General features: G+C 46.3%; 1 protein-coding gene across 1 annotated transcript; it reads right to left on the reverse strand.

Moving 5' to 3' along the window:
• On the reverse strand, nucleotides 1-26,305 carry SERPINE2 (serpin family E member 2). The gene is made up of 8 exons (XM_011224090.3): nucleotides 26,025-26,305; nucleotides 23,315-23,542; nucleotides 17,126-17,323; nucleotides 9,395-9,593; nucleotides 7,611-7,711; nucleotides 5,413-5,499; nucleotides 1,980-2,063; nucleotides 1-765 (listed from the first exon to the last, which is right to left on the reverse strand). The coding sequence occupies exons 1-8, from the start codon at nucleotides 26,281-26,283 to the stop codon at nucleotides 728-730; spliced, it is 1,194 nt and encodes a 397-aa protein (XP_011222392.1). The 5' UTR covers nucleotides 26,284-26,305; the 3' UTR covers nucleotides 1-727.
• Nucleotides 26,306-26,545: the final 240 nt, after the last annotated feature.

The raw sequence follows: 26,545 nt of genomic DNA on the forward strand, positions 1-26,545 counted from the left end.
TTTTTTTTTTACTACTCATAACACTTTATTTTTTACTTTGTACAAAATACAAAAATGCAAATCCAAAGAGTACAGACCAGTAGTGACAGGCACACTGCACAACAGCAAACCTTGTCTAGCAAGACATTCATTTTTTAGACTTTATTTTAGTGAATACATGCATTATAGAAAACAACGACAACAACAAAAACACCCAAAGAGGCTAGAGATTTCACTATTTCTACCCCCGAAATAATGCTTACTATCAAGACTTTGGATGGGACCAAAACAAAAGAATTAAAAAGGCCAATAATATTTTTTTCATAAAAAAGTAAAAGCTACCATAAAATGTGTTGTTGCATTTTTTTAACATTTTTAAAAATTTTTCCCCGTCACACTGATTCAATTTCTTCTGAAATGCCACACGTGTAAACAAAACAAAACAAAACCCCTGAACTGGACAGTAAATAAGAGGGTTAGCTCAGTAGTTTAAAGGATTTTTTAGACATTTTGAAGCCTTTCTATTCATTTGTCAGTACAGTGTTCCAGCCATCCTGCCCCTTTTTCCCTTTAATATATATCCCAGAACAGAAATGCTTGCATTATTGAGTCTCTGTTCCTAAGAACTAGTTTTGAAAAAGAAGGTAATGTACAAAAATATTTAACAGAACTATGAAAGATGTAGGAAAGGAGTCTTGTTTTCGTCGCAAAGGAGCCTTTGCTCTGCATGGTTTCTCTTGTACACTCTTCAGGGTTTGTATATCTGCCCCATGAATAAGACAGCACCTACATAATCAGAAGGAAACAAGGCATAACTCTAAAAACCGGTTCTTAAAATAAGACAGAAGGCGTATTTAAGAGATAGTCCCTAGGCTGTGATTAACCTGTGATCAAGCAGAGCTGTCCCTTAGAACTTTCTGCAGTGATGGAAACGGTCTATCTTTTCATTGTCCAATATGGTAGCCACTAGTCGCATGTGGCCATTGAGCCCTTGAAACATGGCTAGTCTACGAAACTGGATTTTAAATTATATTTCATTTTAATTATTAAAACTTAAAGTTAGCCACGTGTGGCTTGAGACTCCCATATTGGACTTTGGTGCAGGAGCACACGAATTATGACATTAAAGATGCGATGAGACAAAAGGATAAGGAACTAGCTTGTGTTATTGATTAAAAAAAAGAGTAGATGCTGAAATATGAGTTTCTACTCTGGACCAATGTGAGGCCAACCTCTCCATAAAGACAATCTTTTTTTTTTTTTTTAACTGAATCCAGCAATACATTTTATTATTTTTTTATGTTGCTGTTTTTTTAAATTATTATTATTATTATGTTATGTTAGTCACCCTACAGTACATCATTAGCTTTTGATGTAAAGTTCCATGATACACTGTCTGTGTATAACACCCAGTGCTCCATGCAATACGCGCCCTCCTTAATACCCATCACCCGGCTAACCCATCCCCCCACCCCCCTTCCCCTCTGAAACCCTCAGTTTGTTTCCTGGAGTCTAAGGACAATCTTACTTATTCTTCATAACTGTACTAAGAGGTAAGAACTAGTGTTCTTCACATTTTAAAGATGAAGTTAAAGGGCAGAGCAACTTTGAACCCATGACTTAGGGAGCCAAGATCTATCGAATTAACAATTCTCAGGCCGTTAACAATAGAGGGGGCTTACACAGCTTGAGGACGTGCAGTTTCTTATAAAATTTAACTACTGCATTTACAAAAATGTGGACAAAAAATCAATAGCTGTCAAAATTCCCCAAAACCAACAAGCCTAAAATCAGTGTTCAGAAGATTCCATCACACTCTAAACACAGCCAGCCCTGGTTGTCTTACCTCTTCGAGGTGGGCGGTGTTATTATTCAAAGTGTTTGCAATTGTTGACACAAGGGAGACGAATTAAGAGAAGCAAGGCTGGATTTAACCATGATTCCATATACCTCTCTGAATTCTAATGGCTAGCGGACAACAGAAAGGAAGAGCGGCTTACCTGTAGGATTATGTCGGATGAAAAATAGAAAAGGTCTGTCTACTATAAACCACGGAGGTGACGACCTTGCAATTAGGATCGCAGCTACAGGAAGAAAAAGAAAATGTGTTGTACTCGCAGTGTGAGGCCAGCAGGGATCTTCGATGCTGGAGTTGGAGGACACAGTGCCCATCCCATAGGCTGGCCAGGTGAGACGAGACCCACTGGTCACCACTTACTGAACCCCTACCATTGGCCAGGCCCTTTGCATTCAGTGTCTCCTTCAGTCTACACGGGTACCAGCTTCTCTAATAACTATACTCTCCATAGGGTTTTATGAGGATTAAAAGACATAAAACATATTATAAGCTCTGAGAACAGTGTCTGTCACTTAAACACCTAATGCGTATTCACTGTTATTATTAGCTGTTTTTTATTCACACCATCTGCTTGCTGATGAAGGCCCCCTGGTCCTTTTAGCCTTGCCAAATCCCTCCTGGAATATCAAGGCCCACCTTAGTTTTCAATCATTTTGNAGGTACCAGCTTCTCTAATAAATATACTCACTCCATAGGGTTTTATGAGGATTAAAAGACATAAAACATATTATAAGCTCTGAGAACAGTGTCTGTCACTTAAACACCTAATGCGTATTCACTGTTATTATTAGCTGTTTTTTATTCACACCATCTGCTTGCTGATGAAGGCCCCCTGGTCCTTTTAGCCTTGCCAAATCCCTCCTGGAATATCAAGGCCCACCTTAGTTTTCAATCATTTTGTCTGTGCCTTTTACTCTGGTAGGTCCCCTCTGCGTGGTAACGGAGACCTCTCATCTGGGACCCACTACCCCATGGGGCTGTTCAACCTAGCTGGTGTAGACGCTGGACTCAGAAAGCAAACTTCCTTAGCCCACAGTCCTAGACACGCTCGCTCTGCCAGGGCTTACCCATGGCGGCTTCGATTTCAGAAGCTTGAGACAGGGCCCTGCGGGAAGGTAGGTGCTGGGGATAAAACTGCACCAGTCTTTCCTTGATGGCCTAGGGCTCTTCCTCAAACCCCAGGAAGCACTAATGACTGGGCTTGATGTCACAAAGGAACCATCTGCAGCTACGTTGGGGTAAAGCACTCAACCCAGGGTTATTGAAAAGCAGTCAAGTGTTAGCAGGTCTTCTGGACTGCACTGTACCCCCTCAAAATCCCTATGCTGAAGCCCTGATCCCCAAGGTATTTAAGTCTGAATGNTGCACCAGTCTTTCCTTGATGGCCTAGGGCTCTTCCTCAAACCCCAGGAAGCACTAATGACTGGCTTGATGTCACGAAGGAACCATCTGCAGCTACGATGGGGTAAAGCACTCAACCCAGGGTTATTGAAAAGCAGTCAAGTGTTAGCAGGTCTTCTGGACTGCACTGTACCCCCTCAAAATCCCTATGCTGAAGCCCTGATCCCCAAGGTATTTAAGTCTGAATGAGGTCGCGAAGGCAGGGCCCTGATCCAATAGGACTGGTGTCCTTAAGAGAAGGAGACACGAGGGATGTGGGTGCACACGGCAAAGGCACAGGGAGAAAGCAGCCCTTGAACTTGGCTGTCCAGCCTCCAGAGCTGTTGGACATGAACTTCTGCTGGCTAAGCACCCCCGTCTGTGGCCCACTGCTGGAGCATCCCTGGTGACTGAGCCAGCAGGGCCGGCTTCCTGGGCATGTGGCCTGGCAGTCCCACTCACGGGAACCCCACNGGGTCGCGAAGGCAGAGCCCTGATCCAATAGGACTGGTGTCCTTAAGAGAAGGAGACACGAGGGATGTGGGTGCACACGGCAAAGGCCACGTGAAGGCACAGGGAGAAAGCAGCCCTTGAACTTGGCTGTCCAGCCTCCAGAGCTGTTGGACATGAACTTCTGCTGCCTAAGCACCCCCGTCTGTNTTTTTTGTTTTTTGTTTTTGTTTTTTTTTTTTTTTAAAGATTTTTTATTTATTTATAAGACAGAGATAGAGACAGCCAGCGAGAGAGGGAACACAAGCAGNCCTAAGCACCCCCGTCTGTGGCCCACTGCTGGAGCAGCCCTGGTGACTGAGCCAGCAGGGCCGGCTTCCTGGGCATGTGGCCTGGCAGTCCCACTCACGGGAACCCCACACTCGGTTCAGTGCTCTGCTGCTGCTGACTTCAGATTCTTTTTTTTGTTTTTTGTTTTTGTTTTTTTTTTTTTTAAAGATTTTTTATTTATTTATAAGACAGAGATAGAGACAGCCAGCGAGAGAGGGAACACAAGCAGGGGGAGTGGGAGAGGAAGAAGCAGGCTCATAGCAGAGAAGCCTGACGTGGGGCTCGATCCCGTAACACCGGGATCACGCCCTGAGCCGAAGGCAGACGCTCAACCGCTCTGCCACCCAGGCACCCCGATGACTTCAGATTCTTAATAAGTGTTCAACAAGGGCTGCATCTCTACATTTAGCACAGGGGCCCTGCAAATTATGGAGCCAGTCCCGACAGTTACACTAATTGGCAAAATTGGTCAATAACCGGCAAAATTCAGCTCTCACTTATAATTACCTAGAAGAGACAAAGGCATCTGAAAAATTCTAAGTACTCATACTCTAGGTCTTTGTTTTTTTGATGCTATTTTAAAGGATTACAAATTCAATGTTTATTCTAGAAAGGCAATAAAGTGTCGGTTTGGAGCATAAATGGTACCCTTTAATGACCAGAAATATGTGACCCAGTTACAAGCAGAGCTGGGATATTCCCTTTATGAGTTCAGGGCTTGGCCACATCTACCCACCCAATCTCAGATGGCTAATTAGGGGGTATGAAAACCAACCTAAGATTGTTCTCTTTTCTCCTTCGTTATGCAAACCACGAGGAGAAAGCAGACGCGGATGTTCTAGTTATCGAAGAAGGCGGCACAGCGGTCCTGCCCTAATTCAACAGTTGCTTGCTCCTTCTTCGTCCGCTAGACCTGACTGCCTAGTTCCAATCCTATACTTGCTATTCTTTTAGGTTTCAATATGAAGATTGGGCTTTTCTGCCGATAAGAATTCAGAATATGCTTTGACCTTCCTAGGGCAGGAATCAGCAAACCCCTGCCCTCGGGCCGAGTCTGAGGGGTCAGGTCCTGCTTTTATAAATAAAGGTTTATTGGAACACAGCCACGCCCCTTGGCTCCTATCAGCTACTGGGAGTTGAGAAGCTGGGGGTGGAGACTGGACGGCCCACAAAGCAGAAAATACAGACTACTGAGCTCTAGCTTGCCGACTCTTGTCCTGGAGGAATGTCTCGCCCTGAGGGGCTTTCTTTAATGACACAGACTCTGAGCCGTGAGCAGGCAGGTCCTCATTAAATTCACTCCTGTCACCTAGGGGGCAACCTACAGTGCCTGGGGAGGGGGGGGACCAGGTTCACTACATATTTGCTAAGTGGCCGGGAGAGTGACAGTCCGGCTCTCCTGACCCAGTTCTTACTTGTTGCTGCTGAAGCTTTGGTTCCATCTTCGCTGACTTCAATTTTTGCTTTCTGCAAGATGTGAGAAACGTGCAGGTTTTCTGACCCTGTTTCCAGAAAATAAAACAAACACAGCATTTATGTGATACGTAGGCCATCTGTTCAGCTGGGGAAGTAACTTCAAACCCATGGCAAATTCCAGTTCTTAAAAGGTAGCAGGAGAAGTAACCTCTTACAGTCTGGTGATTGAAGGCAGGTGACGGTCACCTGCCATGAATTTCAGTGTCTGCTAAGCGAACTGCGATATCACTTCTAAGGAGGGATTCCCCGACCCTGAATGTGTTAGTACGTCTATCAATTCAACCCTGGTCACTCAGCATTGCATAAAAGAATAAAAAAGGCAGAGCTTTAAAAAGGATGTCCAGTTGTCCAGAAGAAGCAAGGCAATAATATTATTTGTAAATGACAAAATGTCAGATCAGGAAAGGATTTCAGATGGCATTTACAGATGGGGAAACTGAGGCCCAGAGGGTAAAGAAATCTGCCTCAGATCAGATGGCTGGTGAGTGGCAAAGTGCTGGCTTTTCACAACAAAATCCACTTGTCTCGCGGCCATACTCGTGAGAAGAGTGTTGAGCATAAGAAGGGTTTAGAATCAGACTCAGAATGGCAATTGTGCCTCTGGAACCTTCCAGTGAATTCACTTTCCTTCTCAGCAAAGCCTTATCACTCCAGCAATACCCACTGGCCACAGCTTTCGAGGACAATGCAAACACAAATTAATGCTAGCCTTGATGGGACATAGGTCTGGAAGCAAAGGGAAAAAGTGCTTTCTGCGTCACCTGGTTTTCAACCATCTGCACAGATGCTGGGCGCTAATATGACCAACAGAGAATGAGAGGGATGTCTGCAGGGCACCAAGTCACTGGCAGGTTAAACATAAGATCTCGGGATAATTGCAGGCACCTGGTCCTCCCTTCGAGCACCTGTGACCTGCCCCCACACACCGTTGCCATGGCGTAGAAGGTGGGCCACAGAAGAGAACCCTGGAGGGGAACATGTAGGCTGAAACAATGCTAACGTCACTGGGCTGAGGAATCCTGCTAAAATGATTCTGAATCAGTAGGTCTGGGTGAGACCCAAGATTGTGCCCTTCAAACGAGCTCCCAGGTGATGCTCAGGCTGCTGGACAGGAATGAGTTTGGTTAGCCGAGGATGAAAGAGCATTAGAATATCGCTACAGCTGCAAGTTCACCAGGGATGTCGTGTGTAGCCCTAGGATGGGCACACAGGTGCTCACCTGCAGGCCATCGAGGTCAGCAATGAACTTCAAGGGGAAAAACACAAAAGGAATACAAATAATGTCTAAGTCATGATTTTCTTTGGAAGGAGGTCGCTGTGCTCCAAATTAAAAGGACCAAGAACTGAGTTACAGTCAATAGGAATATAACTCTAGGAAAAGGTGCATATATGGGCACATGAAGCGATATAATACCAGCTGCACCCTAGATGCTTTGGCGAAGAAAGGTTCCAATCAGCCCCCTCTGAATTTATACTATTTCCGATTAATGGTCATTAAATGCCAAAATACGTATCTGGTTATAGTGCATGCCTGCTATTGCTTGATGGAAGCAGGTGTCTGAGAGTTTAAAAAATGTTGATTTTTCAAACATGGGAATAGTCTGTGTTTGAAAAAGAAAGACTAATATCTAATTAAGAGCTAAACTTGTAAGTGATAAAGACGATACACGAAGGTCTTCTCTAACTGTAGAGTCACTTGGGCCTCACGGGAAATGTACACGGGAAATGTAGGGATGAATGATTTCTGCTGATTTAGATGACTGAGGATGAACGGCATTTGGCGATAAATCAGATTAAATCTTGGAGAGTTTCAGGGCAATATGCTCCTAATTTTGATCTTTTCTTTCTTTTTTTAACTTTAATGATTGATTTATTTAGTTGAGAGAGAGAAAGAGAGAGCAGGGGGAAAAGCAGAGGGGGAGAGAGAGAATCTTAAGCAGACTCCCTGCTAAGTGCAGAGCCTGATGTGGGGCTCGATCCCACGACCCTGAGATCACGACCTGAGTCGAAATCAAGAGCTGGATGCTTGACGGACTGAGCCACGCAGGTGCCCCTGATCTTTTCTTTCTGAACAAATCAGAGACCCAGTTTGTAACACAGTCTTCAAGTTTAAGACTAAGTTTTAAATTGAACATACTTGTTATTTTTGCAAAATTTGCTTTTGATGGATCAAACATCTCAGTGATGCCAAGAGCTTTCAGCGGCTCCTTCAGGTCTGTTTGTGCAACGGCTGTGAACCTAGCAGGAAAGGAGAAAATAAGGGAAATTCATTATACCATAAACGATGTAAACTGATATAATCAGCGCTGGTGGGGAAGCGTTGATCAATGGATTCCTTTTTAAGGATGCTCTGAACACCAATCTAAATTGTATCTGAAATTGTAGTTCCAAGATTTAAGCAGAGAACATCTCATCTCTGGCAAAATGAGCAGCACAGCATAGCCGCAAACAAGGGTGGCTCACCCTCACATGCTATAGGCTCCCCCATTCCAGTTCTTAGGGAGAGCTGCAGAAGCCCTTTCCCTCACGCCGATGGGGGAATATCTGCAACAGTGACTGCAATAGCTACAGGTTTTCCCCATTTCCAACCAAACAGCTATCAGCCTGGCTGCCGGAAGAACCATCCTTATTGGTCCTGGGGTTGGTCAAAAGAGAGGAGACACATTTCCTGCTCCTTCTTGTTGGGATTTTGAAAGGATTTTACTATGAAAATAGGAATCAACATCAGGAATTGTTGACAGTGCCTTCTATTTGGGTGTCACAAGAGCTTCCTGGATACTTGTGGCCCATCTGGCCTTAGAGCCACACTTACTATGTAAATGTCAGCTCTTAAACCTATCATTAGAGGATGTTTTACCAGGCTTTCTCCCGTTTGCTGGAAGAGTGATGGGTAGGCGAGCAGATTTTCATGATGGATGGGCTCTAATGATTATTTACCATTACAATCGTGCTTTACCTAGAATGGTGACCTATCATCTCATTCATTTATATCAAGCACCACCTACAGGAAGGCTCACTTCACAATACAAAAAAATCTTGGGAGGATTACTAATACTCCTTACAAATGGACTCCTCGGATTATATTTAACTCAGTGACTGGCGAATTAAAAGCTGTTAGAACTGGAAGGTATCTTTCCCTCCCTGAGTCGTGGCTGGTTAAAAGCTCTGGGCACTGGCGGCACGATCACAGACGGGGGACGTTCACTACCTCTTTCACAGGTCTGGGTATACAGCATTCTCTGACCTGTTAGAAATTATGGATTCAGGCAGAATTGGGGATTACTTTCCCCTTGGTTTCAAGTCATAACAGTTCAAATTTCACCAATATTGTACTTTTAGGGTGTAATAAGGAACCGCCATAATAGGATACTAACGTAAGAATTCCGCCTGGACGGTTTCACAGTATTTCCTTACCACCTAGCTTTTGGACCTTGGTCTTCAAGAACCTCCAGCTAAAACTTAAGAAGACTAAAATGAAACTCCTTATCAAAACACCGGAAACACTACTAACCTTTACTGTACGGCTGGCTCTACATGTGTTTTTCAGTCTTTTGAACAAAATTACATACATTAAAAGCCCTGAAAATGTTATTAGGGAGCCTGAGGTCTTGTGGTGACTCAGAGGCCAGGCTGCCTCCTTTCCTTCCCTCCCCAGTATCGTGATCCTGCCACATGAGAGGCACAGGAATCGGGGGGGGGGAGCTTCTACAAAAGCAGAGCCTTGTATTCCCATCACGCAATTTCTGGAGTACAGAATCTGTCTACTGGGCATCTCGCAGTTTGTGTGTTCTCCAGATGGCCTAAATCAGGCTTTAGGATCTAGGCGGTACCATTTCTAAGCCTCATGCTGGGATCTAACACAACTGCTACCAGGGACTGAGCACTCCCATTATTTGCTCTTCAGGGAGAGGGACCACTTACTTGGGCAAGATGACCTGCACCCTCTTGGGCACCATGGTGCTCATCCAGCTGTCTATGGTCTTGGTGCTGATGTGAGGGATGATGGCCGACAACGGGGTGGAGCTCTCAGTTGGCAAGGCGATCAGCATGCTGATGCTTTCCCCGTGGTAGGGCAGTTCAATGAAGTTGTACCATAAATCGTTGGGGGTGCTCGTGGACCCTAAAGAAATCAGAGGCAGGTTCAGTGTAACCCTGATGACTTCTAGAAGTGGCACGAGTGTTTGAGGATCACATGGGTAGCTTCAGAGGGAAGAGGGTGATTCAGTTTGAAAACTTCTCTTTTCCAAATATAGTTTCCTTAGAAGGACAAGATACAGACAGTTATTTCTTCTTTCCCTGGCAAAGAATTCTCTTTTTTCCATTTAGACATGTCCTAACAAAACGCCTTTGGGCGTCACTAGAATAACGTTAATTCTGTTGAGTAGAATTGAACTAGATCATGAGGCACTTAGAATACAGAGCTTTGCAAGAAGCTGACCCTTATCATGTGAATAAAGGAATGAATTGGAGCTGCCTGAGAGTGGGTTTTTGGCTGAGCCTATGTAAGCATGTGAAGAGAAAGGAGAAAGGATGAACAGCTCCATTGTGCAGGGCCCACGCCAACCGGTTCAACACATTTAGAATGTACAGTGCCCCACGGGGTAGCACAGCAGTCCTATTTCTCAGCCGGGGAGGCTACAGTTAGAGAGATTAAGTAACTTGCCAAGGGACACGTGGGTTACAAAGTGGAACGCTAGGACTGAGACTCAGTATGCCTAACGCCATTGATGACCTCCCGACTCCACTACCCCGCCTCCCTCCTCACTCTTCACCCACTCCAGGAACTGTCCTTATGGCTTTTAGACACCTTCTGGTATTGGCACTTACTAATAAAAACCTGAAAACAATTTAGACCAGCACTTCTCAAAATGGCGGTTGTCTGGAGAACACACGCCCTGCTTGCGGCCCAGTAGACAGATTCCACACCCCAGTAAGTTTAGGAAGCACTGGACTTATTCTTCTTGCAGATTCGTAGTATACACCAGTCTGTAAAGGCTCTGAGATGTTCTGAGGGAAAGCTGCTGAGCTGTCCCCAGGTTTCCTGAACTCACTTGATCCTAGAACCCTCTTGTCTCATGTCAAACATTCAAAACATTCAGCAGCTGAGCAGGACAGCTGTGTGTTGACTGCTTGGAGCTGTCACTCCAGGCGGGCTCCCGAAGGTGCCAGCTGGAAGCCCAGCTAGGGGTACGGGGCCCCCGGAGGCCACTGACTCCCTGGGAAAGAATCTTCCGTGGAGTGTGCCGTAGGATCCCGTGAAACCTTTACATCAGGCCCGTAATGAGAGACACATTAAAATTACCTACGTGAATGGAAAGCCAGCATTTCTAGATTTCCAGCGGATCTCTGAAATGGTTTGTTAAGGACTTAGGCTTTTCTAAGAACGCAGTGACCTTGGTGAGGCACTTAACCTCCGTGGGCCTCTTCCTATGGAGAATGGAGCTATCAGGGACATGAAAAGTACGTCCCTCACAGGGTCGCTGTGCTGATTAAATGAGATAAAAATATGTAAGGCGCTTGGCAGGGCCTGGCCCAGGCCGGTGCCCGCTGGACGCTGGCCCCCTCCGCGGCCTCCCCCTTCTCTAGATGACCCAGAAGAATAACGTGTTTAAGAAAAAGCGAAAAGAGAAAGCGAGTTTCTCTCATGATTTTCACTTGTCTTCTCTCTGGGGACGACCTCTGCCAGTCACCGCGTGCGAGACAGGGAACTTCAATAAGCCACTTCTCCACGGGTGGGGGTCGGGAGGGAGAGAGAAAGGGAGAGAGACCATGAACTTTCTTTGTCTTTGTTACATAACGAACACTTTTAGCTATAAAATAGGATAAAGAATAGCAACGCCATTAGAATACGTGACATGACAGGATGACATTTGAGTTTCTCCTTCAGGAAGAAAACTGTGGGCAATTCGGGGGGGTGCTCAGTATATCCCGTTCCCATCCTGTTGCATTTGCCGGCGGGGCTGTCCAGTACCCCTGCGCGGCCAGGCCCGGCTCCAGCTGCCCGGGGACTGTCACTCAAGGCCGGTTCTGTCTCAGGGCAGCCGAAGAATCAAAGACGGGATTCTTTAACTTTCCTTTTACCTTGTGTAATAAAATGGTCTCAGCCGAAACTGGAAAATCAGTGGGAGAGTCAGAAAAAACAGCACTTCCTAATGAGCCCTTTAATCTTCAAAGAAAATAGGAGGCCCGGACTCTGACAGAGCTGTTCTAGAAACTGTGCGGTTTGGGAAGCAGTTAATAAATGACTGCTCCAGGGCATGAAATAAGGACCTGGAGGCATCCGTTACTCACTTCGAGAAACGTCTACTGCTCTGATAAGAAGAACTGGGGTCACGAATAATGAAAAATTACGAGCTGGGGTGTGTTTTCCATTGGGGGAGACACCTTCTACCTTCACCAGTGAATCCAGCCTCTACTGGATACATCTTTTTTTTTTCTTTTTTAAAGATTTTATTTATTTATTTGAGAGAGAGTGAGAGAGAGACAGTGATCACGAGCGGGGTGGGGGGGGAGAGGAAGAAGCAGACTCCCCACTGAGCAGGGATCCTAATGCGGGACTCGATCCCAGGACCCCAGGATCATGACCTGAGCAGAAGGCAGATACTTAATGGACTGAGCCATCCAGGCGCCCTCCACTGGACCATTAACGGATCAGGAATATGAATAACCATGAAGCATTTCGTACCCAGTCACTCACATCTGCCCGATGATTCGTTTCTCCCTGGCCCTATTTCTGCTTCTGATCACAGGCGCTGATGGCAAATGCTGGCTAGGATGCCTCTGTATACACCGCTTCCGTGCTTATCTTTGCTTGCTGGCTTGAGGAGGTAGGGGGCAAAATAACACCTCTCGTCTCCTAACCTGATTACTAAAGGATTGCTTTCCCAGCATCGTCTCACAGAGGAGAAGGGCTGAGGTCAAACACACGAGATCTGGGTTCAAATCCTGCCTCTTCTGACGCACTAGCTCTGGGTCTTGGGCAAGTGGCTTAACTCCAAGTCTTAGTTTCTTTATCTGCAAAATGGGATAACGGCCTGACTTACAGGGTTGCTATGAAAACTGGACGAGGCTATCCAGGCAGCACGGTGCTCAGCACAGAGGCCTGCACACAGTAAAAACTTTCATCTACTGAAGAAAGAAGCTTTGTAAAATGCATTTCTTCTTGAGTGCTCGGTCACTGCTCAAACGGTTGAAACACAGCCTCCGTCCACCATGAGAAACCATGGCTGCGGCAGTGGGCACAGCCCCAGGGCAGAATGAATCAAGCAAGGAAGGGGGTCTGGAGCCTTGTGTCAGAGCAGAGAGCCTGTCTTTGTCCCAGATACCTTTCTGTTAAAAGGTCCCACCCGGGCTCTCTGGGCTTAACATCCGGAGAGTAGATGGAGTGTTCTTTTATGAGGATTGATGCTGGAGTATAGAAAAATGTGAATGAAGCAGGTTCATTCATGCTGGAAAGGAGGAAGTAGATTAGAAGGGAAGAGAAATCTTTCCTCTTAGATGAATGGGGATCAACAAAACCTTTAATGAGAAGTAACAGGCAAAGAACTAAGTATTAAAAACATGGAGAAGATTTAGAACTTCCTGTAAGTGGTACTTTGGGGATGATCTAGATTTTCTGGAAAGCCCCCTAAAGACTCTGATCCCTTCTTTAAAAATCCTACAAGGGAGGAAGTAACTAGGCTCCCCGAAATGTTACGAACTCTTGTTGGCCTCTAAAATCAGAGAGACTATTTTTAAATATTGACTATCGGGAAAACTTTATAGATGAAAATCCCTCCAATTATCTTCTACTACAAGTAGCCTAATGGATTTGCTGAGCTCTTGGGGGAATTTTCAGCTATATTTCAGAAGAAATTGAAATACAGATTTGAAAACAAAAAAGAGATCCACTGCCTGTAGTGGCCCATATTCCAGCCGAAATGCAAAGGGGGTCTATGGAGAGCTGATGGGGAAGGAGGTGTGGTTGAAGCAACTGGGTGAGTGTAGGTGCCATCCGTTGAGCTACGGAACATGGCGGGAGAACCAGATGGGTGAGGACGATAATATATTTCATCAGTGGAATTAAAACTTAATAGACAACCAAGTAGAGGGGTAATTTGGACAGGTTGGTAGGAGTTGGAAGCTCAGAGGAGAATGGAAGCTGGAAATATACTATATATTCATATATATATTTATATATACACACATATATACATATCTATTTGGAATTCTTAGTGGTCTTTTTCAAAATAAAGTCTTTGATGCCTAAACTCATAACCATAAAATCAAAAATTATAACAACTTTTGACTCAGCAATTCTTACCCAAAGAGAGTACCTTCATAAATTCTGACTCGGTTTCTAAAGATTTATGTATAAGAATGCTCACTGAAGTGTTTATTACAGGAAAAATGTAATAATATGTATAATAATAATATCCATAGGATATTATAATACATTTATGCCACGGAATATTATACAGCTGATAAAAGGATCAAGTAAATCCATATGAATTAACATTAAGTTTTCCATGATATACTATCTAATGTATAAAGCAGATTACAGAATAGATATTACAGTGTAATCCTATGTATGCAAAAGTTTCATAGACATTTTCTATATCCATAGAAACGGTCTCAAACAACATACCTACCACTAAATAGGGGTTTTTATGCTGGGAAATGGGATTATAGGAGAACATTTACTTGCTGCTTCATTGCAATATTGCAATGTTTTATTTGTAAATTTTGCAATAAGCGTGAAATATACTTCTTCTAAAAAAAAGAGATTTCAAAGGCTTTTTTTTTTTTGAATAGAAGAACTTCTATCCTCAAAGTGCTCCTACTTTGTGGGACATAATCAGAAGGGTTTTCCCCTCCTCTTTCATTTTCCACCCTCTCTTCTTAACGTTACTAAGTGAACCTTCTCAGAGATCTTGATGGCTTCTTGGTGGGGGGGGTGGTCAGGAAGACAGATACATGGAATAGCACCGTTTCCACAGTGACTGAGGGGACGTGGTGAGGCCTAGGACACGTGAGACGGGGGCTGCAGGGGTCATGTGAGTGGCCAGGGCGGCCTCTGAGCTCAGCAGCAACAGCCCATCTCTGAGCACTGGCTGGTCGTGCTGGCCAGACTGGCGACAGGCAGCACAGGGGTGACCAGCCAAGCGGTCTGTCATCATGAAAACAAGTATCTGCTGTGCTGTCTTCACAGATGCGACAAGACAAATCTGCCCTGTGTTATTTCAGGAAGCTGCTGTGCTGGCCCAGGAGGGAGGCCAGGGAACGCAGGAGCCCCGTGTGCTCCATGGCATGGCCCAGGAAGAGAGCAGGTTCCAATTCCCGGTGACTCAGTAAACTGTTGATAGGCACAGGGAGGAGGGCAAGAAGGACGGCGGCTGTCCAGTGTTTACTGTGAGGGAACAAGAACAGGGGAGAGAAGGGGGTTTCCTTCTGTTCTGAATTCAGTGCCTACTAGTACGGGTCCGATAGTAAGAGACAGGATCACTGGGTCACTGAAAAGGAGTTTAATGACGGGAGTACTTAGAAAGCACGGGTAGAGAACAGAGAAGCCATTCAGGATAGTACCTTAGGCTACAAACATTACCGAACGTAGGCTGGGAGGGGGGGAGAAAAGCGGGTGACCCAGAGAGAAAGGGCTCTTGGCCACATCTGCTGACAGGAGTGGAGACCTTTCTTGAAGGGGTGCAGCAGCCCTGGTGACTGTAGGGAGGGCCTGGAAGTCAATGCCCCAAACCTTCTCCTCCCGCAGCCCTGTCACCTGCTAGGTCACCCATAGCCAACTCAACGGAAGGCGAGGGAGTCCCGATGCAGCCTCCTGGGGCCTCAGAACAGGGTGGAAGAGGATGGATAGGGGAGGGAGTGACTCAGGGAAGGTGGAGGAAGGTATCCAGCTTACTGTGGTTCTATACGGTTAGAATCTTTGACAATAAGAACACATTTGTGCATTACTTTCTGTAACACACACACATACACTCTTAGACAAATCAGTTCTTAATGGCAAAGCTACCCGGATATGTAACTCCCTCTCTAGGAACATGCTGTGTAATCCAGAAAACATGTTCCGTTCCTGTAAAAACAAACATATTGATGTTTCATAGGCATGTCTACAGGATCCTTGCATTTTAATCTTTCACTGCTGACATTTATTTTTCAGCAACAGAAACATACGATCATTGAAGGCCCTTCACTTTTAGTTGTTTTATTAGAATAGAGAAATGTATAAGGATTGACCTAAAATAAAATGGCTTTGCTTCAGATGCGAGCTGGTGGCCCTGCTGACGTTCCAATGAGGTCTTCCTGGCAACATAAGCGGGGAGTAGGGACTAGTTAACATCTGCTTTCAGCTCAGGTCATGATCCCTGGGACCCTGGGATAGAGTCCTGCATCGGGCTCCCTGCTCAGTGGGGAGCCTGCTTCTCCCTCTCTCTGTGCCTGCTTCTCTGCCTGCTTGTGCTCTCTCTCGATCTCTCTCTCTCAGATAAATAAAATCTTTAAAAAAATAATAAAAAATAAAAGAACATTTGAGTGAATGACAAAATTTTACCAAGAAGCTTGATGAACAATAAGCAAGAAGGAAAGTGACTGTTTATTGCATCGCTCGTCCGAGCCATTCCTTCATTTAGAGAATTACGCAGCTGGCGAAACACTGAGCAGCACTGGATACTCCGAGACTGAACATGCAAAGGTAATATTCAGGGCCCGTGTGTTCAGGTACAGATCGGAGATGCAAAGGCTAACTTATAGAGGAAAAAGATCAACCTGAATTGGAGGACAAGTGCTTCAATGAAACCAGGCTTAAAAAAGAATCACCAGATTTCATTTATCCGTGCTGTGGTAATGATGGCAGGAGTTGGTCATTGTTTTCTGGATCGTCAAATTGACACATGCTTGTTTTAGAAATTTGCAGATTCAAAGGAAGAAAAATAATCATTTGAAATACTACCACCGTTTGCATTTTAGTGAACATCCTCCAAGACATGTCTCTACAGATGGAGGAATATATAGAAAGTATTTTACGTAAATGAGATGAATTAGCATCTGCTGTTCTAGAACTTGTTTTCTGAAATCAACCATATATTTTATCATCTTTCTACTTATGTAAATCCAAATCTATTTATCACATATGTTCTGCTCTACGTACGTATCTGGCTTTTATTTATTTGCCAGGGTGAGATGATCTTAGAGTTTACGTTCCTTGGCGTGGGATCACTACAGGGCTCCTAGCAAATCCCCCATCCCACAGCTCCTTCCCCCCACCATGATCCGGGCGCCCACGTCCCCCAGCCACCGGAGCCACGACTGGGCTTTGTCAATCTTTGTAATTTTTGCAACTCTGGTAAGTGGAAATCAAATTTTTACTTTTATTTTTAATTTGGTAAGGGAAGGTAGCTAATGAGGACTTGATAATGCTTTCATATGCTTAATGCCTGTTTATATTTCATTTTTTGTGAGCTGTCTTCTCTCTTTAAACTTTCAACCTAAAAGCTTATATGTTATATATTAATACATAACCTTTGTAAAGAATACAAAACTTTACCCTGAACTTTAAAACAACCCTGCCCTCCTCTGCCCTGCCCTTTATAAAAAATCCCAGTCAGATTTGCTCTTGGACTAAGTGAAGGGGCTGTAGGACGCGGTCACGCAGACACTTACCGCATCGGAACACGGAGAGCTGGGCTAGCATGGGCACTTGATAGGACTTCCCATCGGCTGCCACAAATGTACGTTTCTTTGTGTTCTCGGGTTGGAACCGTGATTTCCACAAACCCTTAAAATACACGGCATTGACGAGGACCAGTCTGGTGAGCTCACCGTTGATGAGACTGGGGGAGAGCAGGCTGTCGATCATACCTGGAAGGTCGCGGAACAAGCAAGGGAAAAATTCAGGACTGGCGGTCCCTTTGAGGGCAAGAGGCAGTGCTGGAGCACGGAGAGTGAAAAAAATCAAAGGAATTTTTAAAAGACTTTAAAAAGGAACTCTTTACAACACCCTTTTGGTACTTTCTCATTTTTTTTTCTCACTAAAAATGAAAGCTGCAAAATTAAAGTTAAAATCAGAGAATCCGAAAAGACTTCAGAGATTCTCTATTTGGGGGTTATCAGACTTTTCATCAAGAAATTCTTTTATAACTGGGGCACCTGGGGTGGCACTGCTGATTACGTGTCTGCCTTCGGCTCAGGTTATGATCTCAGGGTCCTGGGATCGAGCCCCACATCGGGCTCCCTGCTCAGTGGGGAGTCTGCTATTCCCTTGCCCTCTGCCCCTCCCCCCCACTTATGTGCACGCTAATTTTTTTTAAAAAAGAAATTTTATAATTAATTCCCTATGAACTCCATGTTTTAGAAACTGTTAGTCATTTAAATAAGCTATACTGAATTAATGATGAATTTTCCTATCTTTGCTAATAACTGACCCGTGCGACTGCCAAGGAGGGTTTGCCATCAGCACAAGACACGAAGCTGCGCTTCAGCCACTGCGGGGATTTAACCCCAGTCAAAAATGAAGCTCTTCGGCCCGTGCCAGTTTATCAAGGGTAACTGTTTAATTTCTCTGAAGGTTTTAGAAATGTCAGGCATTCGTTTGGAATCCCTGGTACCACAAGGCCTCCAGCTACTTAAAGAGGGCTGGAATGGAAAATTAGTGTCTACATTTATGAGTTAAGGATCCAGCTAGGTGGTAATATTATAGATAAAAAGAAACGGGGTCTGTCCTAGAAGGCCTCCCGCTTTTGAGGGGAAATTCGCTCCACAAAATGTCAAGGATGGTCCATTTTGCTTGCGTCATGAGTGAAGGAGCAAACGACTGTGATAGTTTCAGAACATTCTTTGAGGCCACGAAGATCCTTGTCAAATCCCATCTGTGCCTGAAGGTTTGGGTTTTCATTAAGGCTCCTTTTGCTCGGTCTTTGAAGATTCAGCTGTGTATGTGTTTACGAGGGATTACTAATACCCAGAGTGATTAAAAATTAGTTTACTAATTAGCTTAAAACTGAAAATTAGTTGACTGTAGCTTTTGGCCCCAGCATTAAAAAAAATGTAGTGCTGTAATATAAATGCAAGTTATAATTCTTTAAACGGTTAGAGTACAGCCAATAGTTTCTGAAGAAGCAAGGATGTCTATTTCAGGTGAGAGAGCCTTAAGTCCCTTCAGATGATGTTCAAGAAGATTCGGATGTCCCATAAACAAACGTTTGTGTAAGTCCTGGTCGAGAGGCACATCCGGAGGTGGCCCAGACTCCAGGTCCTCAGTAAGAGCTTCACGACTACTCCTTACCCACACAAGGGGGCACCAACACCACCATAAGTCAGGAGCTGAAGGAAAATCCTCAAGCTCTAAATGGCCATCATTCTAGCAAGGGCAGCCTCTGTGCTGTGGGAGGGAGTTACAGCTCTGTGCTCCAGCCACAGCGAACTCCTCAGAGTTGGCTCCCAACAGCGAACGTTGTATCTTGCCTTTTCTGGAAACATCACCCAGTCCAACCCCTAGGTGCCTTTCAGACCCAGCTCTGCCCTGTATCTATAGTGAGCCGCCTCAGACCCTCCTCCCAAACTCCCAGGAGTTTCCATAAAGCTCAGCACTCAGCGCCAGCATTATACCTGTGGGATTTGGTTCTGGCCAAATTTAATGTGTCTGTCTCCCCCAGCTGGACCATAAACTGCACAAGAGCAAGGACCCTGTCATTCACTTTTTAAAAACCAAGCCTATCTCTGTGTTCAGCACACAGTCAGTGCTCATTAAGTGTCTATAAAGAAATCTTCCCAGACCCTTTTTTGTTGTGGTAAATAAAGCCTCTGATTGACCTGGTCAGGACTAAGATCCAATAAGGGGGAATGAAGAAATAACAAGAAATGATAAAAAGGTAAGAAATGCATGGTTAAGAAGCAAGGAAGCACTTGGAGGACCTGCCATCAAGAACTATGTGCAGTAAACATGTATCTGGCTAGACACCCAGCCAGCCACCCACCATCCATCCATCCACCCATCCATCCAACCATCCACCCATCCATCCACCCACGCATCCATCCATCCATCCATCCATCCATCCATCCATCCACTCATCTATCCATCCAACCATCCATCCATCCATCCACTCATCTATCCATCCAACCATCCATCCATCCATCCATCCACCATCCATCCATCCATCCATCCATTCATCCACCCACCCATCCATCCACCCACCATCCATCCACCCATCCAGCCAGCCACCCAGCCAGCCACCCACCATCCATCCACCCATCCATCCACCCATCCAGCCAGCCACCCAGCCAGCCACCCACGCATCCATCCATCCATCCATCCATCCATCCATCCACTCATCTATCCATCCAACCATCCATCCATCCAGCCAGCCACCATCCATCCATCCATCCATCCATCCATCCACCCACCCATCACCCCATCATCCATTCTTGGATACCTACCTACCATGTGCCAAGTACTCTTCTAGGTAAGAAAATGAACATACGAAAAATGAAGCCCACCCTCAGAAAGCTATGGAGAAGAGAGAGGGGGAGGTTGGCATAAATGACTCAGGAAAGTGTATGCAATAGTAATAAATACCTTGAAGCCGAAGTACCCAAAGATGGGAGGGCAAATAAGAGGGGGACCTGATCTGGTCAGTGGGGTCAGAGATGGGTTCCCTGAAGTATCACTTGACCTAATAGCTATAAAAACAGCTCACGCTTGTTGAACATTTGTCAAGTGCTAAGCACGTCGCTAAATGCTTTATGCGTATTATTTACATTCCCACAGAAACCTTAACGCTGTTCTAACTATTTTAGTAGACATCACTATCGTATCTCCATTTTACAGATGAGGACTCTGAGGCACAGGGAGGTTAAGTAATTTGCCCCAGGTTACACAGCTGGGAAGTGGCAGAAGTGAGATCCAAACTTAGCGCCTGTACTTTGAACTGTGATGCCATTCCTGCGAAAATGAATAGCTATTAGCAAGGGGGGAGGGGGAAGAAAAGCATCTCCACTAGCTGGGTAGCCGGCTGTGACAGGAGAAAGCCTGGTGAGTTGGAGGGACGGAAGAAGCTCGCATGGCGGGAGCGCAGAGTAGGTGAAGGAGACGCTGAGCCTGGAGACGCAGGCAGGGCAGCCCTGGCTGGGCCATCACCCCATTCCCCCGGAAAGAACCTTCGTGTCTGGCTCTGACCCTCTGCAGGGGGCACGAATGGTCATCTCCACGGGCCAGACTGGGGAGTCCTCCAAATGTGGACTATTCGATCTCCAGGGTCCTTGTGGGCTTTGCCTGGTAGGTAAGTGCCTCTCAGTGGGGCAGATCACCCCAAGGGGGCAACATGGGAACTTGCGGGAGAGTTTTCAGTTGAGTGGCAGGTGGCCAGAGATGCTACTTGTCCTGCGATGTTCCAAACGGTCCCACACGGTAAATAAGTGTCCTGCTTGCTGTGTAGCTTCCAAATGCCCCGCTGGATATTCACACTAGCGACAAACTGGTTTATCATCCTCTGAGCCCAGAACCTCACTCTTTTTTCCACGGAACCACAAAGTTATCTGTTTGGGGCATGTTCCTAATGTACACTGAATTTTCTACATATGTGACTGCCCATGCACAGACTGGCAGAGACTTTTCTTATTTTGTTGTGAGATTTACCAAGAATGTTGCACCACGGTCCCACACGGTAAATAAGTGTCCTGCTTGCTGTGTAGCTTCCAAATGCCCCGCTGGATATTCACACTAGCGACAAACTGGTTTATCATCCTCTGAGCCCAGAACCTCACTCTTTTTTCCACGGAACCACAAAGTTATCTGTTTGGGGCATGTTCCTAATGTACACTGAATTTTCTACATATGTGACTGCCCATGCACAGACTGGCAGAGACTTTTCTTATTTTGTTGTGAGATTTACCAAGAATGTTGCACCATTTTAGAAAAAACTGCTTCGGAAAAACTGGAAGGCAGCTTGTGGTTTTCATGTCACTGGTATGACATACCTGTCTCGGTCTGTTTTTGTAGCTGTCCGTTCACAATTATTCTAAGAGCATGACTGCTTTGTTACATTCTCAGGTGTTGCTGGTACCCAAGGGTTTACCTACTGAACTACACACACAAATGAGTTTTGTTTTTCCTTGTATTACAGTTCGGCATTCTACTAATTTTTAAAAATTCTGTGTACTTGTGCGGCTCCTGGGTGGCTCAGTCAATTAAATGTCTGCCTTTGGCTCAGGTCATGATCCCAGGGTCCTGGGATCGAGTCCTGCGTGGGGCTCCCTGTCCAGCGGGGAGTCTGCTTGTCCCTCTGCCCCTCCCCCGACTCGTGTGTGCACGTGCTCTCTAATAAATATAATCTTTAAAAATTGAAAAAATTGTAAAAAAAAGAATAAAAATGTTGTGTACTTGTGCATAGGTTACATGACCTGTGAATTTCATTTGAGGATGGTAGAGTAAATAAATAGTAAAAATCTTTGTTTATAAAGAGGGAGTGGGTCTGTAGGGTTGAAAAACACAGCTGAGTCTTACCACACTCCCCGCCCCCAGATGCAGTAAGCAGCTGAGTCAGTGTGTGCCCAGGTAGTCTGAACACTGTCACGTGGCACACTATTACCAGCACACTGGTAAAGAAGGCTGGCAGGGGGCACTGACATGCCATAGTCACCCAGCCATCCAGCTCCGAGTGCCAGCGACCCACTGTTCTTAGGCCTCTAAGCCCAGAAAGAACCACTAAACCCTTCACATTTGCAGGTCTCCTGATCGTTCCGGGGTTTTGGGAAGGGAGCCCGGATCGCACTGTCCAGGACCCTGTGGAGAAGGAATGCCGCAGACTGACCAAAACCACTCTGGCTCTCCTCCACCCTCCCGGGCCCTCCTGGTCCATCTCTGCACTAGTCTGTCATATGCTCTCGGACATTCACGTATACAAGTTGGTGGGGGCAAACTGGGGGAGCACTCTTTTCAATGCAGAATGCTAGGCCCTTCCCTCAGAGATTCGGATACAGAAGGTTGGGGTCCAGGGACCTGCATTCAAAACAAAAGCCCTGGGGAATTCTGATGCAGGCGCCCCCGGAACCGTGCTTGGAGAAACATGACACGAAAAGCCAGTTTCCTCACATTCTGTCCCTGGGTCCCTTCTTGTGACCCTAACTCTACCTCCTATGAAAAAACCTGCCCCAATCTATATCTGCAGTCTTCACTTTTCTCTGTTGTTCTGAACCCATCTCTAGTCCAGAACATTTCCACCTAGACCTCCAGGTTACAAATTAATGGGTTTAAAACACCCACGTTAGACATTTCCTCAGTCTAACGAGAGCAGAAATGCGTGTAAACACGTAATCATGACGCGGCGTGGAAAGTGCTATAATAAAGGGGCAGAGACAACGCATCATCGCATGCTGACTGTAAGCCAAGAGGAGACACCTACTTCGTGGAGCGGACGACAGCAAGAGGGAAGGAAAGCAAGGAGAGAGATCAATCCCGAATCTCGCAGGCGGAGAGGGGCAGTCACAGATACAAACGCGGGAAGGACTGAGCAACTGAACCTTCAGACCAGGCCGGGGCCTGCGGGCAAGGCCTCCGGGGAGGAGATGTAGCAAGGAAAGGGGAGAGTCAATGGGGCTGAACTCCTCTCCTCTGCCCAGGCCCCAGGGAGAAATGTCCCAAACAGCACAGTGAGTGGTGGCAGCAAGAAAAGGGAAGGACGGTAGACTGAGTCACAGAACCTGCTAAGAGAGCACAGACAGACCAGCCAGCTGGGTCCAGGAGTTTCACAACGAAAGGGCCACGGGACCCGTTAGAACCTCAGAGTCCCCCTCACGCTTGCATTCACAAAGTGTAAGATTGTACAAAACAGTTCCCAGGGAACTGCGGCCACTCACCCCTGGTTTCGTTCTTTACCCACACATTGATGGAATCGCAGGCGGAGGCTGGATCCTCAAAGCTCACATTCTGGACTTCACACTGAAACATGTCTTTGTTCCGGGTGACAAAAGGCACCTCCATCTTGAGGCCGTTATTCACGAACACTGCATTGGCCACGGTGACAATGTCTTTGTTCTTCTTGGAGCTGATGGCCTTGTTGATCTTCTTTAACACTTTACCGACTCCTGGAGGAAAAATGGAAAGATGCAGCAATATTTCTGTGAGAATTCAGAAAAGCTGTTTTTTAAAAAAATAGCTTTCTTAGGATGGCAAACAAGAGCAGTATAGACAAGAGAAGCCTGAGTAGCAAGAGACTACGTCCTGTGCGTCCTCAGTGGCCTTGTGTCAAGGAAGGGGGGGTGGTAAAATTAAGTAAAATTATTAATAGTTCTTAAAAATCAGTGGCGCTTTTAACACCAAAACAGCATATTCGAGGCATCTCAACACCTTCCCCACATAGACGTCCTCCTGGGAGACTTTCTTGGTGCCAGGTCAACAGGAAGACTGAAGTCCTTCCTTACATCGCCACGGGGGAATAAATCCAAGGAATCTTCCTAATTCATTCTTTTTCTTTCTTAACAACCTTTAGTGCTCTTTCCTGCCAAAGATTAAACACTGTGATTTCTTTTTTTCTATTTTGGAAAAAAAATGAATAAAATAAGCATTAGAAAGACCATAAAAAATTGCCATGTGCCACCATCCAAGAATGGTGTGATTTTTACCTGATCTCAAGCTCAAAAAGTACGGGGATTAATTTTATGGCAACGTAAGCTTTATTTTACACGAGCCATTCATACAAGCTCCATTTGCTTTTAGAACATGGAAAAGAAGAAAATAAATTATAAGGATGAAATGTGTTTCTGTAGTGAGCTCGAATTATAGATTCTCGGGTTACTCGCTTGGGGTCCTTTCAACGTGACACTGTCCTAAAACAGCCTGCAGGGTCACAGTGATGGTCTCCTGGAGAGCTGACCTGCCATGCGGCCCAGGAAGGTGACCCTTTGGTCCTTTGTTTGGCCTCTCATGACTCCACCTTTCAGGCTGTTCTGTGGGGCAGGCCCACTTTATTGGTAAGGGAACAGCAGAGGCCAAGACCCAGCACCTGCCCCTTTTGGCCACACCGCCTCCTCCACACACCTTGGTCTCCTGCCGGGAAGAGACTGGTGTAGGCCTTCCTTCCCTGCCCCAAACGTTCTGCCTCTGTCCGTGGTAAGAGCAACGCTATCCTGAGTTTTCAGAGGCGGAGCCCAAAGTCGGGCCTGAAAAACCACGCGGGCTCCCCTGAAAGCGTCTGTCCTGTGACTGGAGCCTCATTCCACGACATAACAGCCAGTGATTCGGGAGAAAGCAAGGGCGGGGGAAGGAAGCCACCCACAGGCAACACTGTCCAAACTTCAGAAATATTGCTTCCAATGAATGTGGCTCAGTGCGAAACCAGAAGTCCAGACACTGCCTTGGGACTGTACTGGCCGCCAGGGTCTGGGTGGCACTGTGAAGGCTATAAATCCTAGCAGACATTCGCTGGAAAGCTATAAATCACCAAGACTGTCCGAGCGTCCAAGCAAGGGGCAGAACGGTGTGTTCCAAGTGCTGAGTCCTTCCACGCTTCTGACAGGTGCCCCAGCTGCAGACTCTTGCGAAACCGAAGGCCGTGTACACAGAGCGGGGCGTTCAGGCATTTGGGGCGGGCAGCTCGGGAGGCGACACTGAACACGGTCACCGAGGGGCATGGAGCGAGGCACGGAGTCCTCAAACCCCCGCCCACCCTTCTCGCCTTCCTCTCCCAGCTGAAGGCATCAATGCTGTTAGTCAAGATTCCTAGAACTTTATGAGGCTAACAGGAGGGGGAGAACATGGAAAGGGCAACTCCCTCATTTTCTGATCAAGCAGCGAACACTGGGATGTGCAGTGACTCGCTCAGGGCCACGGTGCCCAGCGGCCCCAGAGGACAGCTGCGGGGTCCGTTCTGCTCCCTCTCACGTGGCCCTGAGCAGGTGGAAGGTGTACTCGGGGCCGAAACCTGAGCTGGAGTCACCAGTGCTAGGAGCCAGAGACTCTTAAGCGGACACAGATAATTCAAAACAACAATTCAAACCTTTTCCACTGGGCCTGACTTCAAAAAAAAATGTTTTTTTAGCTTTTTATTTTGAAATAATGATAGAGTCACGGGAAGTTGCAAAACAACATACAGGGTGGTCCCCTGTGCCTTTTACTCAGTTTCCCCCAGAGGTAACACCTTGTGGGACCACAGCACAGCATCACGACCTAGAGGTCGCCTCTGGTAGGGCTCACAGAGCCCATGCACACTGCATGCCTTTTACAGGCGTGTGTGTGTGTGTGTGTGTGTGTGTGTGTGTGTGGCTCTCTGCACTCTTCTCACCCACATGGATTCATGCGGTCACCAACAGTCAAGACACAGGACGGAGGCGCCCCTGTGCTGCCGTCCATGGCCACGCCCACCCACCCACCCAGCTCCCCACTTCCCCAGCTCACAAGCTTTAAAAGTACGTTCACAACCATGATGCACCACGGAGGTGAGGCAGACGGGAAGCTTTCTTTTTAGAGATAAGTAAGCGGGGGTGCGGCAAGATCACGGGACTGATCCCAAACCCTCCGGATGCAGGACTCGCTCGAGGCCCCACCGGCCAGAGCCCACAGGGCACGCACCGTTCACGCTGTATCTCATCACCGTGGTGAGCTGCTTCTTGGTCCTGCCATCGGCTCCCAGCTGAAGCATACCCAGCGCAGACGCGATCCCATGGGGAGACACGACCACGTTGTCATGAGGCCGGGATCGGACGATCTGATTGAAAACCTGGATTCCTGTGTTGGAGCCTAGTTCCTCCAGAGACAGGGGGTTGAACTGGGAGCACACGCAGGGCAACGTCACTGTGGCCACAAGGAAGAAGGGAAAATGCCAATTCATGGTTCCTTTCGGCAAGGACGACCTGAAAAATCAGATTAAAAAATAAGTGAATTCTTAAATGAACACCTTTGGGGGGACTACTTTATATTCAATTGGCTATGATTCACCGTACTCAGTACAATTGAGTGCTTTGTTAATTTATTTAAAATAGAATAGCGTAGATTAAATCGGTTTTTGCCTTATTTTGTTAGGGGGCTGGGGAGGAAGAGGAAGGCAGCCTCCCCCCGGGAGGCTCCCAACTACATGCCAGACGCCATTCAAT

The sequence above is a fragment of the Ailuropoda melanoleuca genome, chromosome 2 (genome assembly GCF_002007445.2).
Source record: "Ailuropoda melanoleuca isolate Jingjing chromosome 2, ASM200744v2, whole genome shotgun sequence".
Lineage (NCBI taxonomy): Eukaryota > Metazoa > Chordata > Mammalia > Carnivora > Ursidae > Ailuropoda > Ailuropoda melanoleuca.

Coding starts and splice junctions, on each gene's coding strand:
- SERPINE2 (XM_011224090.3), bottom strand. CDS start 26,283: ATGAATTGGCATTTTCCCTTCTTCCTTGTGGCCACAGTGACGTTGCCC. Junction 17,324..23,314: donor GGTAAAGAACGAAACCAGGG/GTGAGTGGCCGC, acceptor GCGACCTTCCAG/GTATGATCGACAGCCTGCTC. Junction 7,712..9,394: donor GTGCAGGTCATCTTGCCCAA/GTAAGTGGTCCC, acceptor CTTTCCTGCTAG/GTTCACAGCCGTTGCACAAA.